Source organism: Bubalus bubalis, chromosome 7 (assembly GCF_019923935.1).
Source record: "Bubalus bubalis isolate 160015118507 breed Murrah chromosome 7, NDDB_SH_1, whole genome shotgun sequence".
Taxonomy (NCBI): Eukaryota; Metazoa; Chordata; class Mammalia; order Artiodactyla; family Bovidae; genus Bubalus; species Bubalus bubalis.
Genome location: NC_059163.1, coordinates 48,315,414 through 48,334,336, shown reverse-complemented (window position 1 = coordinate 48,334,336; position 18,923 = coordinate 48,315,414). Strand labels below are relative to the sequence as shown.

Genomic DNA, 18,923 nt, shown 5'->3' with positions numbered 1-18,923 from the left:
CGGTTTATTTAAAATCTGCTTGTCTTTTTTTCCTAGGCTGGATGGAATATAACAGCACTTTTCTCGGGTTTCCTGGGCGGGAAGGTATGGACGCTGCGGGAGTGATGAATCACTAGGTCTAACTTCAACTCCTTTCACCAAGTCAGATTACACACGTTTCTAATGATCTCAAGTCCTCATGGTTTCATTTCACTTTGGAGAACTGGACGTTGGGTTGTGGCCAAAACTACCAGAACAATTTCCTCTTAAACAAAACATTTCTAGGACTTTCCACAGTGACCGTTTCACAGAGGGCAGTCCCAAGGCAGAGGAGCCCATTCCCAGACAACCACCTATTTGACTCACCCCTTGTTCGGTTGCTCCGGCCAGAGTCCAGGGGGCTATTTGGCTGACCATCCTCTGCTGTGGACACGTAGGCAGGGTTGTCTAGGCCAGGCTCATCTGTCATTAAGGAGACGGTGGGAACTGTGGAAATCTCTGGGGACAGTGATGTTGCTGTGAGGCTGGTGCTGCCATCTGGACAGCCATCCTGAGAGCGCCTCTTCCTGTCTTTAGTGAGGCCGTAGTGGGAGGCACCTTTGCAGCTGTAACAAAGCCAGAAGGAGGTCAGAGAAGGCTTTGCACAACGCTCAGCTGGAGCTCTTCCACTGCACGTGCTTGCTGCCCTCGGAAATGGATTTGCTTGCCCCTGGTTCCCCTCTCTTTTCACATGGAGGTAAGTCAATATACACTTGCCAATCAAACGAATGAATGACTCGAGAGAACAGCTTTTAAAATTTGTTTATTGCATTTTATTAAAACACTCTCTATCCTGGTGCCTGAAATGCAAACTGTGAGAGTTGTCATGGGGTCACAAAGACTAGGGCTTGAGGCTGGCAATCTTCAACTATTTGGACGTGGTAATTCCTTCTTGTTGGTGTTTATCTTGACCATGAAAGCCCTTAGTCACCCTCTCAGTCCTTTCTTTGGGGTTTAGTTTCCCAAACCACTGAACATAAACACAAAACTCCTCCCAGATTCCATATTTAACTGTCCATGGAAATAGAATCGCCCGCATTACAAAGCCACAGGAGTTTGCTCAGCACCATGGTTCTCTAGAGGCCGGCTTGCTGGCTTCCAGTCCCCTGCCTTGGGGCTGGTCTCAGAGTGGCCAGGACCTCTGAGGGACTAGGGACTGGGGGCTCCCATGCACTAAAAATGTGCTTGTCTCCTAACATTGGGACAGTAAAAGAACATTCACAGTCTTCAAAAAAATAGGTCTATATCCATTCACCCTCCACGTTAAAGAACAAGCCTAAGAGCCGGGAGACCAAGGTTTGAGTTTATCTAAGTCCATATTTTTGCTGTGATTCCCTTCCATTGTCATTAGGCAAGTCATCTCAGTTCTTAGGTAGGTTTCCATCAGAAAATGCTGATGATTTCACTCTTTCATTGTTGTGGTGAGGATGAAGCCACAGACAGCCACACCAGCTTCCCAGTGGTTGCTGCTAAGTCACTTCAGTCATGTTCGACTCTGTGCAACCCCATAGATGGCAGCCCACCAGGCTCCCCCGTCCCTGGGATTCTCCAGGCAAGAACACTGGAGTGGGTTGCCATTTCCTTCTCCAGTGCATAAAAGTGAAAAGTGAAAGTGAAGTCACTCAGTCGTGTCTGACTCTAGCGACCCCATGGACTGCAGCCCACCAGGCTCCTCCATCCATGGGATTTTCCAGGCAAGAGTACTGGAGTGGGGTGCCATTGCCTTCTCCAGTGGTATGAAGGCAGAAATTGAATGGGCAAGTCCCTTTAAGAAGCAGCCATTTGCATATAATGGATGTTAATTTCTAAATTATTTTCAACTCATTACAGAAAACTGGATATGGTTGAGCTATTTTAGATAACACTTTGAGAGCCTATTTGGAGTGATGTTTCTGAATAGAATCAAAAGCAGCCTGCAGTTGATGTGCCCATGATTGATATGGCCTGAGAGAACCATAGAGCTGGCGGATAGAAGGGCTTCTGTCTGGATGGAAATCTTTGCTCTGAAATTTACCTAGCTGTGTCATCTGGCAAAATTTGTTAACGTGGTTAAACTTTCTAATCTGCACATACATCTTGGGTTGCTGTGAAGTCTGCTAGATATTAGGTCTTGGCAAGAGTTTAGTATCTTGCCAGATATATGGAAAATTCTCAACAGATTGTAGCCACTTCCATAATTGAACCATCTAAGTTGCCTGTTTTATCACATTAACTTCTTTGAGATTAGGGTGCATGGGGGATGGATGGGGTCCCAAAACTTCAGTTGCCAAGCTGCAGTCATGATGCAAATGCCATTGTCCGAGCATGGCAAACGTGGTTAAAGGTGTCCAGCTTGTCCCTTCCATTGAGTTGCATCCACTCTTGGTACTAGGCCAAGTTTAAATGCTGTTCATTGTCTTAGAAAAGATTACATTACAATTAAGCATTGAAATGAAAAGTAACCATATAAATAGAAACTCTCAAAAACAGAGCCGTGTCATGTAAATTTGACATTGGCGAAGTAAATATTTGTCATTAGAAGGACAGCAATTTCCGATTTTCTTGTGAAGAGACAAGCAGACGCTTTATTTGCTTAGAAAGAAAGATACCACCAAGGAGATGAAAAGGAGTGAAAAAGTCACATTTTGCTACTAAAATCATCCCAAAGAATGGGCCTCTTTCATGCCAAACAATACAACTAGAGGGCAGGAGAGGTCTGAATGGAATTTGTCTGAATGGATTTTGAAGTCTGATCTAACCAACTCATGCATTGCAAGGATATCTTTAACAGTGTTTTGGAATGATTTAACCAGTGACAGTTTTTAAAATTTTCTTGTTGGTACATAAACCATGATGCTTCTTATAATCAATGATGATGATTTTGTGTGGTTTTAATATGAGTAGAAAAGGACTCTGATTATACAACCCTACCTACATCTTTATCTTACAAAAGATGAAATGGGCCTCTAGCTTCTCATACTAGTCTTTCCCTCCCTGAAAGAGTATAAGCTTCTTGCTTGAACTGGTGAGATTTTACTGTTCTGATGAGCTACTTTGGCTTTGAATCGTTCTGCTTAAAAATAGCAAAGTGGTTGATATGAGAAGCTCAAAAATTGGAAGAAACATTGTGTGATGGAAAAAATAAAAGCCAGCATGCAGTTGAGCAGCTCCAAAGTCATAAACACACGAGCGGAACATTTCTCTGTAAGCCAGCAGTCTCAGACTAGCAACACATGGGAAGGAAGTTCCTAGGCTATTTTGTTGGACTAGAAACAGGCTTTCTTTTCTTGGGGCAGCAATGCTCTTCAGCATGTGCCCTGCCAGAGCAGGAAATGAATCTTCCAATTGGACAAATGACCAGTGAAGGCACAAGCCATGGCCTTCTGAGGGGATGGAGCACATCCCAGTGGAAAAAAGTAGCATCTTATGCTGCTGCCACAGCTGTGAGGAGGGGTAAGGTATTTAAAGATCTCTGATGCCAAGACCATGCCATTAAGAAACCATTCCTGTTTCAGATCCTTGGGGTTCCAAAGACACATTTTAGTCCAGGAAAGGAAAACATCATAAAATGGCTAAGATCACTTCCCTCTGGCCTCGTACCTCAGCTATCCTTACAATAGCCAGGGAGAGTAGATTTAAACATTCAGACTCATAAGCTTTGTGTGAAAAAGATTCTGCTAAAGTGACTAATACTTGTGTAATTTTGCTTGTTTCAGCTTCTTGGATGAGCTTGGATCTGAGGCACGGGGTGATCTATGAAGGTAGCAGTTTGTACTTACTAATTATCTCTTATCGTGTTGACTGATCCTGGGGCCTCTTGATTTACAGGCACAAGTGAGGGGAGGTGGGGGTAAGAGCTGATTAGCCTTGGCCAATACAGGAACATATGCTGAATCCTGGGTTGTGTTCAAAGCAAACAGGATTTATTCTCCCTTTAGTTATCCTGAGCATTAAGTACTCTCAGGTGGTGATGGGTGACAGCCATGAACTTGAAGGATGAACACAAGGAACGTGGTAAACCATTTTTCAACCACTTTGGATATGCCATCTGTTTAAAGTAGCTCTGAAGATCCGTTTTGTTAATAACAGAGTTGAGATCCTGAGCTCCTATATCAAAGTGAGCGGAGGCAAATCTGTCTTAATATAAAAATGCTGACACTGGGGGCATGTGCCACAGAATTTTTGTCTTTTCTGCAAGGGAGAGGCGAAAGTAAGAAGAGAAAATGAACCTCTTCTTGCAAAAATTCCTGAGTCCAAGCAGTGAGTTCACTGCTAATGGGGGTTGACTGGAAGCAGGTTGGACCTCTGGTGTACTTTACAGAGGTTCTGATGGGATCAGAGCTCAGCACAAGTTGGTTTGCAGGGGAGGGCTCCTTTCTGATGATAGAATAAAAGAGGTCCTTGAGAAATCAAGCCTCAATACGCTCATTATAACAGTCTGGGTAACTATACCACCCTTCTTTGATGCTTCAACTTGCCTCACATTCTTTCTCAGTTCACTTCTGAATTAGGTAAACACTGAATCTGCCCTCAAATTGAGTTCATTAATTGCTCAGTCTGCTCATACTTTAAACCAGGGCTTGCAAACTCATACGCTAATCAGGCCAGGGGGTGGTGGGGAGAGGCAGGTGGTGCTTGTGGTAAGCAGTGCTATTCCATTTCAAAAGTGCAGCAGGCAACCCTACAGACCTCCTGAGTGTTGCCTCAAGAACACCAGCCTAAGAGCAATTAGTCAAGAAATGAAAGTTGCCAGATTGGAAAGCAAAAGGGAAACTGTCACTGTTTGCAATGCCATATTGTATATAGAAACCTTCAAAGACTCAAAAAAAAAAAAAAAAAAAAAAAACAAAACAACCCTCGCTACAATTTTCCTGAACGAAAAAGCAAGAGTTCCAGAAAAACATCTACTTCTGCTTTATTGACCATGCCAAAACCTTTGACTGTGTGGATCACAACAAACTGTGGAAAATTCTGAAAGAGATGGGAATACCAGACCACCTGACCTGCCTCTTGAGAAATCTGTTTGCAGGTCAGGAAGCAACAATTAGAACTGGACATGGAACAACAGACTGGTTCCAAATCGGGAAATGAGTACATCAAGGCTGTATATTGTCACCCTGCTTACTTAACTTATATGCAGAGTACATAATGCTAAATGCCGGGCTGGATGAAGCACAAGCTGGAATCAAGATTGCTGGGAGAAATATCAATAACCTCAGATATGCAGATGACACCACACTTATGGCAGAAAATGAAGAACTAAAGAGCCTCTTGATGAAAGTGAAAGAGGAGAGTGAAAAAGTTGGCTTAAAACTCAGCATTCAGAAAACTAAGATCATGGCATCCAGTCCCATCACTTCATGGCAAATAGATGGGGAAACAACGAAACAGTGACAGACTTTAACTTTGGGGGCTCCAAAATCACTGCAGATGATGACCGCAGCCATGAAATTAAAAGATGTTTGCTTCTTGGAAGAAAAGTTATGACCAACTTAGATAGCATATTAAAAAGCAGAGACATTATTTGGCCAACAAAGGTCCATCTAGTCAAAGCTATGGTTTTTCCAGTAGTCAAGTATGGGTGTGAGAGTTGGACTATAAAGAAAGCTGAGCGTTGAAGAATTGATGCTTTTTAACTGTGGTGTTGGAGAAGACTCTTGAGAGTCTCCTGGACTGCAAGGGACCAACCAGTCTATCCTAAAGGAAATCAGTCCTGAATATTCATTGGAAGGACTAATGCTGAAGCTGAAACTCCAATACTTTGGCCATCTGATGGGAAGAACTGACTCATTTGAAAAGACCCTGATGCTGGGAAAGATTGAGGCAGGAAGAGAAGGGGACGACAGAGGATGAGATGGTCGGATGGCATCACTGACTCGACGCACATGAGTTTGAGTAAGCTCTGGGAGTTGGTGATGGATAGGAAAGCCTGGTGTGCTGCAGTCCATGGGGTTGCAGAGAGTCGGACATGCCTGAGTGACTGAACTGAACTGATCTCTGAGCCGTGTTGATCATGGCCTCATGATAGGGTCTGGCAACCCAGAAAGGGGCTGAGAAGAGCTAACATCTACTGGACTACTGTGCACTGTACGTTACATTTCACAAATGTGGTCTTAGGCTCAGCTAAAACCCTGTTAAACCCTCGCAGTGGCTCCGGCTGTCAAGTCAGTTAAACCACCTCCACTCTGCAGATGAGGCTATGAAAACTTGGATAAAGCTTTCTTTCCTTCTAGCTGTCAGAGTGAAGCTGGGGCTTATATCCAAGTTGTGGGGTCCGTGCTTTCTCCCCTCCTGTGGCCTGGCCTCCAGCCTGGAGCTTACCCTACACTCCAGACTCCTGATGTGTAGTCAGATTCCTGACTGCTCATGCCACATTTTCACTCTCAATAGGCATCTGAAACCTAACACATCCAAATGCCCCAAGTTTCCCTGCCAAACCAGCTCTTCCCGCCTCTTCTCTGTTTTACCTTACATCCTTCTCAGACCCCAAACTCCTGAGTCAGCCCTGATTCCTTTCTTTTTTCTCAACCCCACAAATATAATCAAGCCAGATTTATCCAGAATCCAAATGCTTTTCATCACTTCTACCACCACGGCCCTAGTCTATGCTGCCATCATCAAAGCCTGTATTATTACAACAGGCTCCTGAGAGGTCTTTCTACTTCTACACTCACTCCCCTCCCCTGTTTATTCTCAACAGAGCAACAGTGTCATCCCTTTAAAACAGCTCTCCATGCCACTAAAACACAAGGCCCTCAGAATAGCCCAGTGGGCCCTGTATTCTCTCTGTGTTACTTTTGTCCTCATCTCCATCTCCTGCTCATCCGGCCTCCTGTTGGTTCTCACCCTTGCCCAGCACGCTCCTGCCTCCCGGACCTTGCATTTCTGTTCCTGCTCTCTGTCTGGAACACGTGCCCCAGATTCCCGCCTGGTCTGCTCCCTCAGCCCCGTTGGGTCTGTGATTGAAGCCCACCTTCCCTGAGCGTCCTTTTTCAAGCAGCAGCTTTTTTCCTGGAACATTCTAACCCTTCTTATTTTTCTTCCCTACTTCTCTCTTTTCTGCTTATTTTGGAGTAAAAGTTCCAAAGTTCGGGGGAGAGGGAGTTTAGTTCCGTAGTTAACCAACTGAACCAAACTTTGAAAACTTTATCCCTCTAGGATCAAAAGGGCTTCATTGTATCGGTTCTTGGGAAAGAGTGAGCTCAGGGATTCCCATGTCCCTCCTGGCTGACAGTCCAGACACACCAGCTCTGTGTCAGCTGCCTGGTCAGCTTTGGGCATGTCTGCTCCATGGAGCCCAAAGGGAACGGAGGGAAGAACAAAGCCTTGCCCACCTGGTGACTTTCAGAGAGTCCACATGGTCAGTAGATTTCCTCAGGCAGGCACTTGGCAAATGTGTTGAATTAGACTGAAGTCTCCCTTTGGGTGTTCTATTGAAATTACCCGACTGGGGATTGATGATCCACCCACACGGTCCTGCTAACATATAATTGTGGTTGGTTGTGATGCCTCTGCCAGGCTGCCTTTTCCCCTCAGAGCAAACTCATGATTTCCCTGCGCTCTAATGCGAGATGAGAAGTGAGAAGGAAGAGGAAAAAGTGAGATTTTTAACATTCTTTCTTTCACATACTTCCCTCGTAACTCTAATAGGATTCTATTGGATCTGGGTTTTAAAACCATTCTGTACATAGGAGGAATAAACAGTTGCCATATACCTTCTTTTGGTGGGTTATGCTGCTACAATGGGATGAGTGATTTTGAATACTAATACTTTGTATTTTCATTCAGTGGGCACTTATGGAGGACCTTCTGAAAAAGAGGGCAGAGTGATGTGGAAAAAGCTCAGGCTTTCATGTTTAAAACATCGCCAGTCCAGGTCCGATGCACGATACTGGATGCTTGGGGCTGGTGCACTGGGACGACCCAGAGGGATGGTATGGGGAGGGAGGAGGGAGGAGGGTTCAGGATGGGGAACACATGTATACCTGTGGCAGATTCATTTTGATATATGGCAAAACCAATACAATATTGTAAAGTTAAAAAAAATAAACTCAAAACTGAAAAAAAAACCCAACATATTAAACAATACACTTGTAATTATGTCTTTGGAGACTACTACTACTGAAAAAAAAAAAAAATCTGGGTATGAATCCTAGGTCTGCACCACCAGCTCTGTGACTGTGGACAAGTTCCGTGACTCCGTTCAGCCTTTCCCAGATGTTGGTAAAGAATTTGCCTACAATGCAGGAGACCCAGGTTTGAATGCTGGGTCAGGAAGATCCTCTGGAGAAGGGAATGGCAACCCACTCCAGTATTCTTGCCTGGAGAATTCCATGGAAAGATGAGCCTGGTGGGCTATAGTCCATGGGGTCGCAAAGAGTCAGACACAACTGAAGGACTAAAACTTTCATTTTTCACTTTCCCAGATGTAAAATGGGCTCAGTGTTTATTTATAGTAAGATTTACAGATCCATGCCAAGCCCCTAACAGTACCTGGAATATACTAGCAACTCAATAAGCAGTAATCACCATGATTATTGTATGTCAAGCATAATATTAGGTCCTATGGTTGCAAAGAAACATATTATACAGTATATGCCTGCGAGGAGACTGGTATGAAAACAGAAAACTGCCAGGTTATCAGAGAGAGATGGAGGTATGAGCCAAGTGTTGGAAGAACTCAGAGAAGGGGGCCACTCACTCTCTGCGGGTAGCTCATTATCAAGGGGTAATCAGGGAAGGTGTCCCAGAAGAGGTGATATCTGAGCTGAGTCTAGGAAAGTGAGTGACATTGTGCTAGAAGACTAGGTGTGAATGCCACATTTAAAGACCCCAAGGATGCAAGTGCATGGCTTATTACTGTGTTTGGTGCAGATCTTATCCCTTGAGACATTGATGGAGAAAAACAGAACTGAAGTGAGGCCAAAGAGGAAGACAAATGCTGGCAGTGGTGTTGAGGAGAAAAGCCCAGGGTACTTGACTACTCGTTTGTCGCTACCTCTGGAGTTTAGCAGGGCTAAAGCCATGCCTGTGGGCACAGGAGACTAGGGCATTGAGAAGTCTGATGCCAACACAGGAGAGGGATGAAGGTGACAATGGAAGGCTCAAAGTCACCCCCTCACAGAGGCTCCCTTACCCTCTGTTTGAAGTGGATCTTCTCTCCCCCCAGCACCAGCTTTCAATTCCCAGCACTTAACATCTTTGGAAATGATTTTGTATGTTTACTTGCTTCCCTTTTAAATCACTGTCTCCCCCCAAAAGTAAGAGTCCAGCATGTCTTGCTCACCACTAAATCCTCAACACACCACACAGCGCTCAGACATGGGGTCAGCCATGTGTCAGAGCAGTCTGAGACATTCTGGAAACAGCTATGATTTCTTTCTTACTCCCTTTAGGAGATGCTTTCTGTTTATACTTTCAATTATATTGACCTAGATATGTTTTTTATTGATTTTATGGAGGTACAATTGACATGTTATAATAAGTTTCAGGTACACAACATAAGGATTTGATATTTTTATACTGTAAAATCATCACCACAATAAGTCTACCTAACGTTCATAGTTAATTTTTTTTCTCTTTTGATGAGCACTTTAAAGATCTATTGTGTGCGTCCTCAGTTGTGTCTGACTCTTTGAGACTCTATGGACTGTAGCCCGCTAAGTTCCTCAGTCCATGGGATTCTCCAGGCAAGAATACTGGAGTGGGTTGCCATTTCCTCCTGCAGGGGATCTTCCTGACCCAGGGATCAAACCAGGGTCTCTTGCATTGCAGGCAGATTCTTTACCACTAGCACCACCTGGGAAGCCCCTAAGATCTATTGGGTTGGCCAAAAAGTTAATTTGAGTTTTTCCATACATTCTTACAGAAAAATGCAAACGAACTTTTTGGCCAATCCAATACTTTCTTAGCAACTTCCAAATATGCAATGCAGATTATATATACCATTCTGTATACTACCATCCTCTTGACTTATTTTATAACTTTGAAGTTTGTAGCTTTTGACACCCTTCACCCATTTTGCCTAGCCTTTACCCCCTGCCTCTGGCAACCACCAATTGATTCTCCATATCTGAGTCTTGTTTTGCTTTTTAAGTTTCCACACATAGACTCATATGGTATGCCTTTCTCTGACTTATTTCTCTAAGTATAATTCGCTATGCTATATATTTTTCTGCTCCTTTTATTAGACGCTTTCTGTTTATAATTTTAATCATGCTGACCCAGATATGTTTCCATTGTTGCAGGCTGACTTCTTTTTTTTTGGAGGAAGACAGGCTATGTTTTTAAAATATGTGATAATATTTAATAACTTTTAAAATGCAAGACACTGGAAATCTTTATTATGTTTAGGATAAAAATAAACACATCAGTCATCTTTTTCTAAATCAGACCCACTTAGGTTCCCTGAGCACACCCTCTAACAGAACCCACCCTTGCTAATTAAGTCCTGATCACTTGGAAAAGACTCAAGTAACAATAATATAACTTCTATTAATATGACTCCTCTAGTTTTTCAGCAGATGGATCTTAAGCACTGCAACTTTTTGGAGCATTTTCTGAGTTGGATTGGATAATTCTGTATTTCACTCATTATACCTGCAGCTTTTTAACTAATCTCTGGTTTAAGGATATTAGGCAAAGTCGTTTTGTTTGGATTACTTTTTCTCCTCTAGGTTAAAATGCATGTTCCCTGGGATTGAATTACATGGTCACTCATGAAGCTACCAGAAACCATACATAGAAAAGTCATTAGCACTGTGTGTACTCATGGGTGAAACCAACATCGGTTAATAAGTGAAGGAGGTCATCAGCTGGACAAGCCTACCATCTGGGTGTCAGCTTAGACCCTGGGTATGAACTTGAGCCTGAAAGGCCCTCACCCCATGGGACCAAGGGATTTCTTAACATCACCACCGACCACACACTTCTTCCTCTCATTAGCTTCTTTCTTCTGCCTCCAAACCACAGGGGAGAATATCCCCAGCGATTCCAACCACCCTTGCCTCCCTTGTTAATGAATCCCAGGAAAGGAGATTTAAAACAAACTGGAAAGTGACTTGGAAACACAGGCCAAGCTTTGGGCAACAGGAACCCCAGTCTCCTGGGCCTGGTGAGGTGGGGTGAGGGGCAGGATGCTCTTAAAATGAAATTGGCTCCACAAACAAATGGTCTAATGACAATGAAGCCAGCATACGTGACTCAGTTTACCAAAGATGCTGATGTGTTCCTGTGAGACTGATGACCTGGTGCTGTGCAGGCATGAGAAACAGCTGCCCTTCTCTGCACAGCATCTATTTTTATTTAGGCAGGGAAAGGCAGATGTTCTTTTACCTAATGTTAAAGTCTCCTTTTCTATGTTTTCTGTTAGTCTGCAGGATTAGGTCTTTCAGACAACCTGTGACTTCATCTTTTTATCCTTCAAATCTCAACTCATATATTAATAATAATTTAGAATTATGGCCAACACTTAGAGTACACTTCTATGGACTAAGCACTATTATGCATAATATGCTTTATGCATATTAATTCATTGGTTTTCGCATCATCCCAGTTAGCCACTTTGCTAATAAGCAACTAAGGCACAGAGAGGTTAAATAACTTTCCCAAGGTCACATAGAAGGCAAGTGGAGGGGCTAGGATCTGAACCCAAAGCAGACTGGATTTTAGTTGAGGTGTGCACCTCATGATTGTAACATGCCATGAACTTTGGTGGCTGACAGTTTGGAGAGGACTGCAATGTGGGAGGCAGGGAAAAGGCAAGAAACATGAGGAGGTCCTTTATAACAGCACACTGTGTACTACAGCTACTGTTTGCTGCCAGCTACGATGTGGCTGCTATAAGAAATACAAACGGCGTGAGCTGGAAGGGTGGCCTGTTCTAATCAAGTTGGCATCTTCAGGCCTGCAGTTGACAGACACGAGCGGCAAGTTTTGAGCTGCCTGCACCTCCGTTTCTGCCCTGTCAGCAGGGCCATTTGTCAGTGGAGCTCACGTGGTGGGTTGCTGATAGAGTGAGGCAACTGCAGCGGTCCCCATGTGCCCGCAGGCTCACTGTCTTCCTGCTCTCTTCACTTCAAACCTCTTAAGAGGCAGCGGCTTATAACAATCTGGGCTGGGTGAGTGGGTAACTTGTGATTTATTTATTCTTCCTCTAGAGGGAGCTCTTTAGTCCAGGCATTTAGATACTCAAATACACCACATTTGTGGTGGAAAACAACTCATTAGGGGAAAAGAGGCAGACATCTCCATCCCATACCAGCAAGGAGTGCATCATCTTCTGCCCTATTAATAACAAGTCATATCAGTAACCACCTGAGCTGTCACTTGTTCACTTGTTCCAAGCTTGGTCTGTATCACCAGACACAGAAGTGGGGCTTCGGTTAGCAAACACTGCCCCAGCAGTGTTCTCCCCAGCTTATATTATCCTCATTTTACAGACGGGGAAAGTGAGGCTTAGAGAAGTTAAGTAGTTTATTCAAAATGACACAGCACTACGGCAAAGGAGCTGAAAGTTGAACATAGCTCTGTCTGGGATTTTGTTGCTGATTTAAACAATGTGTAATGGGCTTCCCAAATGACACTGGTGATAAGGAACCTGCCTGCCAATGCAGGAGACAAAAGAAACACAGGTTTGATCCCTGAGTTGGGAAGATCCCCCGGAGGAGAGCATGGCAACCCACTTTAGTATTCTTGCCTGGTGAATCCCCATGGACAGAGGAGCCTGGTGGACTACAGCCCATAGGGTCGCAGAGTTGGACATGACTGAAGTGACTTAGCATGAGCACACAATTATCAAGTTATCTTAGTCCTTAATGTGGGTCAGGGGCTTTGAAGCACTTTCCCTTCTGTTCACTTAATCCTTACCACCGCCTAATGAGGTAGATATAATTATCATGCCCACGTTGCACATGTAGAAACATAATACAGAGGTTCACTTGCCTAGGGTCACACAGCACCCAAGGTGACAGGCCATCCCAGCTTGCCTTTGGACTGCCTGGGTTCTTGGGATGTAGGATTTTCAGTTTTAAACCCAGGCCAGTCCCAGACACACAAGGACAAGCTAGTCACCCGGTAAAAGGCAGAAACAGAGTTTAAGTCAGAGTCACGACTCCAAATAACATGCTCTTTACTATGGTATGTGTGTGTTAGTCAGTCAGTCATGTCCGACTCTTTGCCACCACTTGGACTGTAGCCTGTCAGGCTCTTCTGTCCATGGAATTCTTCAGGCAAGAAGTTGCCATTCCCTTCTCCAGGGGATCTTCCCAACCCAGGGATCAAACTAGGGTCTCTCGCATTGTGGGCAGATTCTTTACTGCCTGAGACACCAGGGAAGCCCCTTTTCTATGATACACTATGGCATTTTTTCCTTTTTCATATATTTTGCTCCAAGATTTCACAGAAGCAGAAGCGACTGAGGTGGGGGCTTTCATGGTTTCGGTGCCTCCCAGCGTGTGCTCAGATGACACCCTCTTAGCAGGGCCTTCAGCACTGCTGCTTTAGTTCAGCCTCACAGCTGCCCCGGCAGGTACGAAACACATGCAATTCCAGGGCTTTCCCACAACTGGAAGAATCCGCTTCATTTGTTAGTGAGGAAGACCCTCCCTGATAGCAAGGAGGGCCTGATGAATACCAGGCTGCTCCCTGGGGTGACGTCTAAGAATTCCAAAGCCCAAACCAGATGCGAAGTTGACAGTGCTTAATGAGCAACGGTTGAGGGCTCAGGCACAGTCCACATGCCAGGTCAATTCCTCACAGAGATGTCACAGTGGTTTATCCATTCTGTGAGTCTCCGGCATCTTTGGGGTCATGAAGTTGTTTTCCTGGATGTTTTGGGGGAAGGGAGAGCAGACAGTTCCCGAGGCACAAATGATTGGAGTCTTCCGTCAGCGTTCCATGGATTACAGTGTGTGTGTGTCGGGGGGAGGGTCATCGTTTTGGGGAGGCTAACATTTAGGTCCCTGCACTTCTTGGCTCCATTTAGACTTATCATCTTTACTTTTAAAATGCTTAGAAATGACCAAGGTTCAGCATCTCATTTTGGGGAAATTGGGCTATGGGTCAATGGCGCTTTCTATTTCAGGGTTGACTAGGAACTGTGTTTAGGGGAATGGGAAAGGGTGGGTTTCACGGTGGTGAGGTTTTCTAAATATTGGAACTGACTGCCCAGTGAGGTTTTCTGATGGGCTCTGAAAGCAGCCTAGGCTTCTAGCCACCTCGGATGAGGTTTTGAGAGCCTCAATTTCTGTGAAATCTGCACAACCCCAAGGGCTGCTCAGAGGTGATGGTTTAGCATGGGGATGGGGGAGGGGTGGGAGAAGGTATCAGGACCCTCCAGTGGAAATCATTCCCAGATGCTACTTTAAAGCATCTCCTTCTTTCCTCCAAGTGCCCTCAGGGCTAACTCAAAATGCCCCAGTTTTTCCAAGCTCTTTCTGGGCTGGGTGTCCAGAGCCCTCCTGGATGGACTTTACGGGACTCTCAGGTATTGAGAAAGTGGGTTCTGTCTTGCTCTGTGCTTGAGAATATGCCTTGTGAAGATGCTTTGCTTTTTTGTGCCAAATCTTTTTGCCTGAAACAAAAACCCTATTTTCCCAACCAGCTTCTGTTTGCTAAGTGAACTGCTTCTTCCTTCTCACTATATTCCCTGACTCCTGTAAGTCATATTTCATTTCCCCCAAATTGCATTATGCAAATGGGGGAGGGAGCACTTGCAGGAAATGCTGGCTCTTACTTCTTTTTCTCAGATAATCGAACACTTCTTTCTCCCCCTGTCTTGCCAGGCCTGCCCTTTGGCTGCGGCTTAGCCCCATGTGTTTGATGTGGCACAGTCAGTGCCCTCAACAAGACTTCTGCAGTCCGGTACATCTGCAGGCTGTTGCTCCTCACACACACGACTCCACCATGGGCCTCTTCCCTGGATCTGTTTGAACGGTGGCCATGCCAACTCATATTCTCCAGCGATAACACTAATCCCACTTTCTCCGCTGATGCTTCAGGGGAATGGCTCTGCTCTCTGAACTCATTCCTCTCTTCCACAAAGGTCTGAGTGGCTACCAAACCCAGGGCTAGGTGTTCCTAAGGCTCTGCCCTTTACTAGCTAGTGATCTAGCACAGAAACAAGATTGGTCTGAACCACAGGCTCTTAGCTCCAGGACAATGTTTCACTCCATGTTGACGGACACTGCTTACATCTCTTGGACTAGCTAGCAAAGCCCCTAAGACCACATCTTTTGCATCCTCCACCATGCGAACAGGATTGAGAGCATGCTGGATATTCATAAAATACTTAGGTTTATTAGAATCAAATTAAAATAGTCCCCTTTTTAAATTTCAAAAGCAATAGAGGTTCAGAGAAGAAAATTTTGAAAATATAGAAAAAGGAGAATAAAAATCCCATAATGATCCCACAAAGAAGTCTTGCTAATCTTTATTTTTGCTAATCTGTTATTTTTATTCCTCTAATCTCTTTAAATGTATAGATACACATATCCATCTGTTTATACTTATTTTTTTCCCATAACTGGACCAAATGAGATGCACGTTTTAAAGGCATTTGAGATACATTGATAATAGTTATTTACTAGCATATCAACATGCTTGTTCTCCTACCCAATGGTTCTTAACCTTATGAACAATAGAATCACCTGGGAAGATTTTTAAAAATCCAGCCTCTCAGGTACTTAAATGAGCATCTCTGGGGTGGGTCTACCATGCATCCATGTTTTTATAAAGCTCTCCAGGTGATCATAATGTGTAGCCTGGTTGAGAACCACCAGCCCAATCTTTTCCATCTCACTGATTATTTTAGTTGATTGAGTTATAGAATTTGCTTAGAACTGACTGCTCATCAGCCAATCACTGCTGTGTGACTCCTTGAAATCATGCATTTCTCACTGTTGATTCTGAGCGACCAGGGGTGCTGGCTTCCAGGGTACTGCTGAAGTATTTCCCTCGCTCCTCCCTGAAGGCTGTGCTGGGAACCATCCGTGGAGATAGTCTGGGGTGGTGAGAACTAGGTGTGCAGCTCCCGCAGGGAAGGAGGTGGGATGGTGTTTCTTTCCCTGCTATCGAGTCTGGACTTGGAAAAGCATTATGACTCACCGTCATCTCCTCCATGGGAAAGCGGTCACTTAACCCTGACCCTCCACAGTGCATGGCGGGGGAGGGGTGGGGGTGGGGGTGGACGAGGGGCTACAGTGTGTTACACAGATCAGTGTTTTAACTAAAAGGCAATTAGCTGAATTCTTACAGTTTTATTTGCATGGTATAGTTAAGATATAATCGGGGCAACAACACTTCAAAGGATGGCCATTATGATTACAAAGGGTAAACTGAAAGCCCACCTCAGTAAACACAGTGATAGATTTTTATGTGAAGGTCTTTCCCATTATCCTAGATGGTTAAACCTTTTAATAGAACCTATTGGGTTCTCTTTCAGCTCTAGCTTCTATAAGCTTAAAATAATGAATCCCTATTGGGAGCTAGGCTGAGTGCTTAATATATGACAGGCTGTCAATGAACACGTGTTAAGTGTTGATACAAGCATATTTTAATAATTAGATTCTTGATTCCAACAACCTAAGCAGAAGTGTCACCCGATTCCTGGTTTGCCAGTCTCATTTAAAATCGAAATAACTTTAACAATACCCCTAACTTTCTCATCATCCCATTTATTTCCATACTCTTGTTTTTAAACCTTCTCAGGTGATCCTACTGTTCATCCAAGGTTAAGAAACACTGGAAGGGGATGCACTGATACACTGATAGTAAAGCTATTTTCACGCCCTCTCTCCCCTACTCTCTCTTCTCACTTTCTCTCTGTCATACACACACACAGCTTATAAAATCCTTGAAGTGGGTAAATGTCTTAAGGTACCACTTACCCAGCATGTGTTCTTAATGACTTTCAACAAGCAGAGTTTAGGGTTTGCATCCTGTTAGAGGCTCTGTCTGTACCGTGACCCTTCAACACTCAGTGTTTGGTTTTGACCCCTATGACCCTGACTGAATCCTCAACATGGCTTTAGCTCCAACTTTCTACCGCTTGTGAGCTTGGAGGTTGCCTTTTTGGTTTCAATCCATTTGATTCGGTTTCCTTTTTCTTTTCTAGGAATTCAACAATCCCTAGGGAAGGGATAGCATGGAAAGGGAGTGGAAAAAGAATATAAGGGAAACCTAAATGTTGGCTGTTTGCCAACCATCTCATTTATCACTCAACTTGTTCATGACTAAAATCTATCATCAGAGAACTGCACTGAAATCAATGAAGGTCAAACAGTTTAATCTGTCCAATTATTCCAGAGGGAGTAAACACAGCCCCCAGATTTATCAGAGAAACGTGGACTTCCAAGTTGTTCAAGCAAGCTTTTACCCATCTGCCAACACTGGGAACCGGAGAGTGGGAAGTAAACCTGCAGAGTATTATCACAAACAGTGGATGACTTACATCTCTAAAGGATGCAATTTTGATGCCAACAGCCTTTAGATTTGAACTCTTACATATTTTAAAGTTTTATTTAGATGATAGGCCTTTCATCTGCTATAAGTTGTTTATCATAAGATAAAAATTGCACATACCTCCAGCTAGATTAAATAATAGGACCCTCGAGAAATCTTCGAAGGGAAGATCAACCTAGGCATGGGTTTCTGTTCTTGAGTAAGTAAAGGATCATTAGAGAGAAAGAATGTTATACTCTGATTTTTGAAAATGACTACCTCAAGCTGTATAATGAGTTTAAGTATGAATATGCACATCTCATGCAAAATCAGACAGATTTTCTGATTTGTATGAGGACTTAAAAGTATAATTTTGGCCTCTTCATATGAAGATAGGCTCGGATATTGCAGAAATCACTCAGGTGGTCTCAGACACTCTGCCGATTGTCCTAAGATACCCTCTGGGGGCTCCATTTACACTGTCCCCCCCCCCCTCCCGCCTGCCACCCCGCCCCCCGCTTGCCTGTCAGTGGCAGAGGATTTGGGTAATTACAGTAGGTAATTACATTTGGGTAATTCGTGTCTGACTCTTTGCGACCCCATGGACTGTAGCCTATCAGGCTCCTCTGTCCATGGGATTTTCCAGGCAAGAGTGCTGGAATGGATTGCCATTTCCTTCTCCAGGGGATCTTCCCGACCCAGATATCAAACCTGGGTCTCCCACATTGCGGGCAGACGCTTTACCGTCTGAGCCACCAGGAAAGCCCAATTACAGTAGAGGATTCTGTTAATTCAATACTGAGAACTGCTCTTCAGAAGACAACTTTTTCTATTAACTGTCATCTGGCTGGTCAGCCTATTCTTAAATTGATCATCAATTGGAGTACATAAAACTGACATTTTAGATAAGTCTTTGTTCTCCCAGAAAACCAGGAGATTTGTCTAACATCTGCTCTCTTAATGTTAATAGCATCAATGTATTTGGGGAAGATATGGTTTGATAAGAAGCAGTCCAGGTGGACTTCCCTGGCAGTGGTTGAGACTCTGTGCTCTCACTGCAGAGGCCATGGGTTTGATCCTTGGTTGGGGAACTAAAGTCCTACATGTCAAGCAGCAGAGCCAAAAAAAAAAAACAGTCCAATGTTTAAATTAAAGTGGGTTCTCCCCCACAGCCTCTGTTTTAAAATTATAGTTAACAAGGCTTTTTCATTAGGCCTTGACAGCACTTTATTCATCATTTTGTTGAAATTTTGCGGTGATTTGAAGAACTAGTGATGGAGAGTGAGGCCTCTTGTCCCAGTAATAACCCATGATCCAGATTGTAATGGCAGACATTTGTTGAGCCTTCTGCTATTCTTTCATATGTGGTATCTTTCACATTTACTGGGTGGCCTACATACTATTGGGTCTCCATTTTACAGATGGGGAAACAGTCAGAGAAAACTAAGTCATTCACTCAAGATCACACAAGAAGACCAAGATGATTT

General features: G+C 44.0%; 1 protein-coding gene and 1 long non-coding RNA gene across 7 annotated transcripts in view; one reads left to right on the top strand and one right to left on the bottom strand.

Moving 5' to 3' along the window:
* The window catches only part of LNX1 (ligand of numb-protein X 1), a 188,299-nt gene that overhangs the window by 36,915 nt on the left and 132,461 nt on the right, over nt 1-18,923 (bottom strand). For all 6 annotated transcript variants that reach the window (XM_044946309.2, XM_025290589.3, XM_025290593.3 and 3 more), the window contains one exon: nt 346-584. In XM_044946309.2, the coding sequence (XP_044802244.2) occupies nt 346-584 (239 nt within the window). The remainder of the gene's footprint in view (nt 1-345; nt 585-18,923) is intronic.
* Nucleotides 580-17,481, top strand: LOC112586278. Its single transcript, XR_003110738.3, has 3 exons — nt 580-715; nt 3,714-3,758; nt 17,111-17,481. It is a non-coding gene; the product is annotated as an uncharacterized LOC112586278 (long non-coding RNA).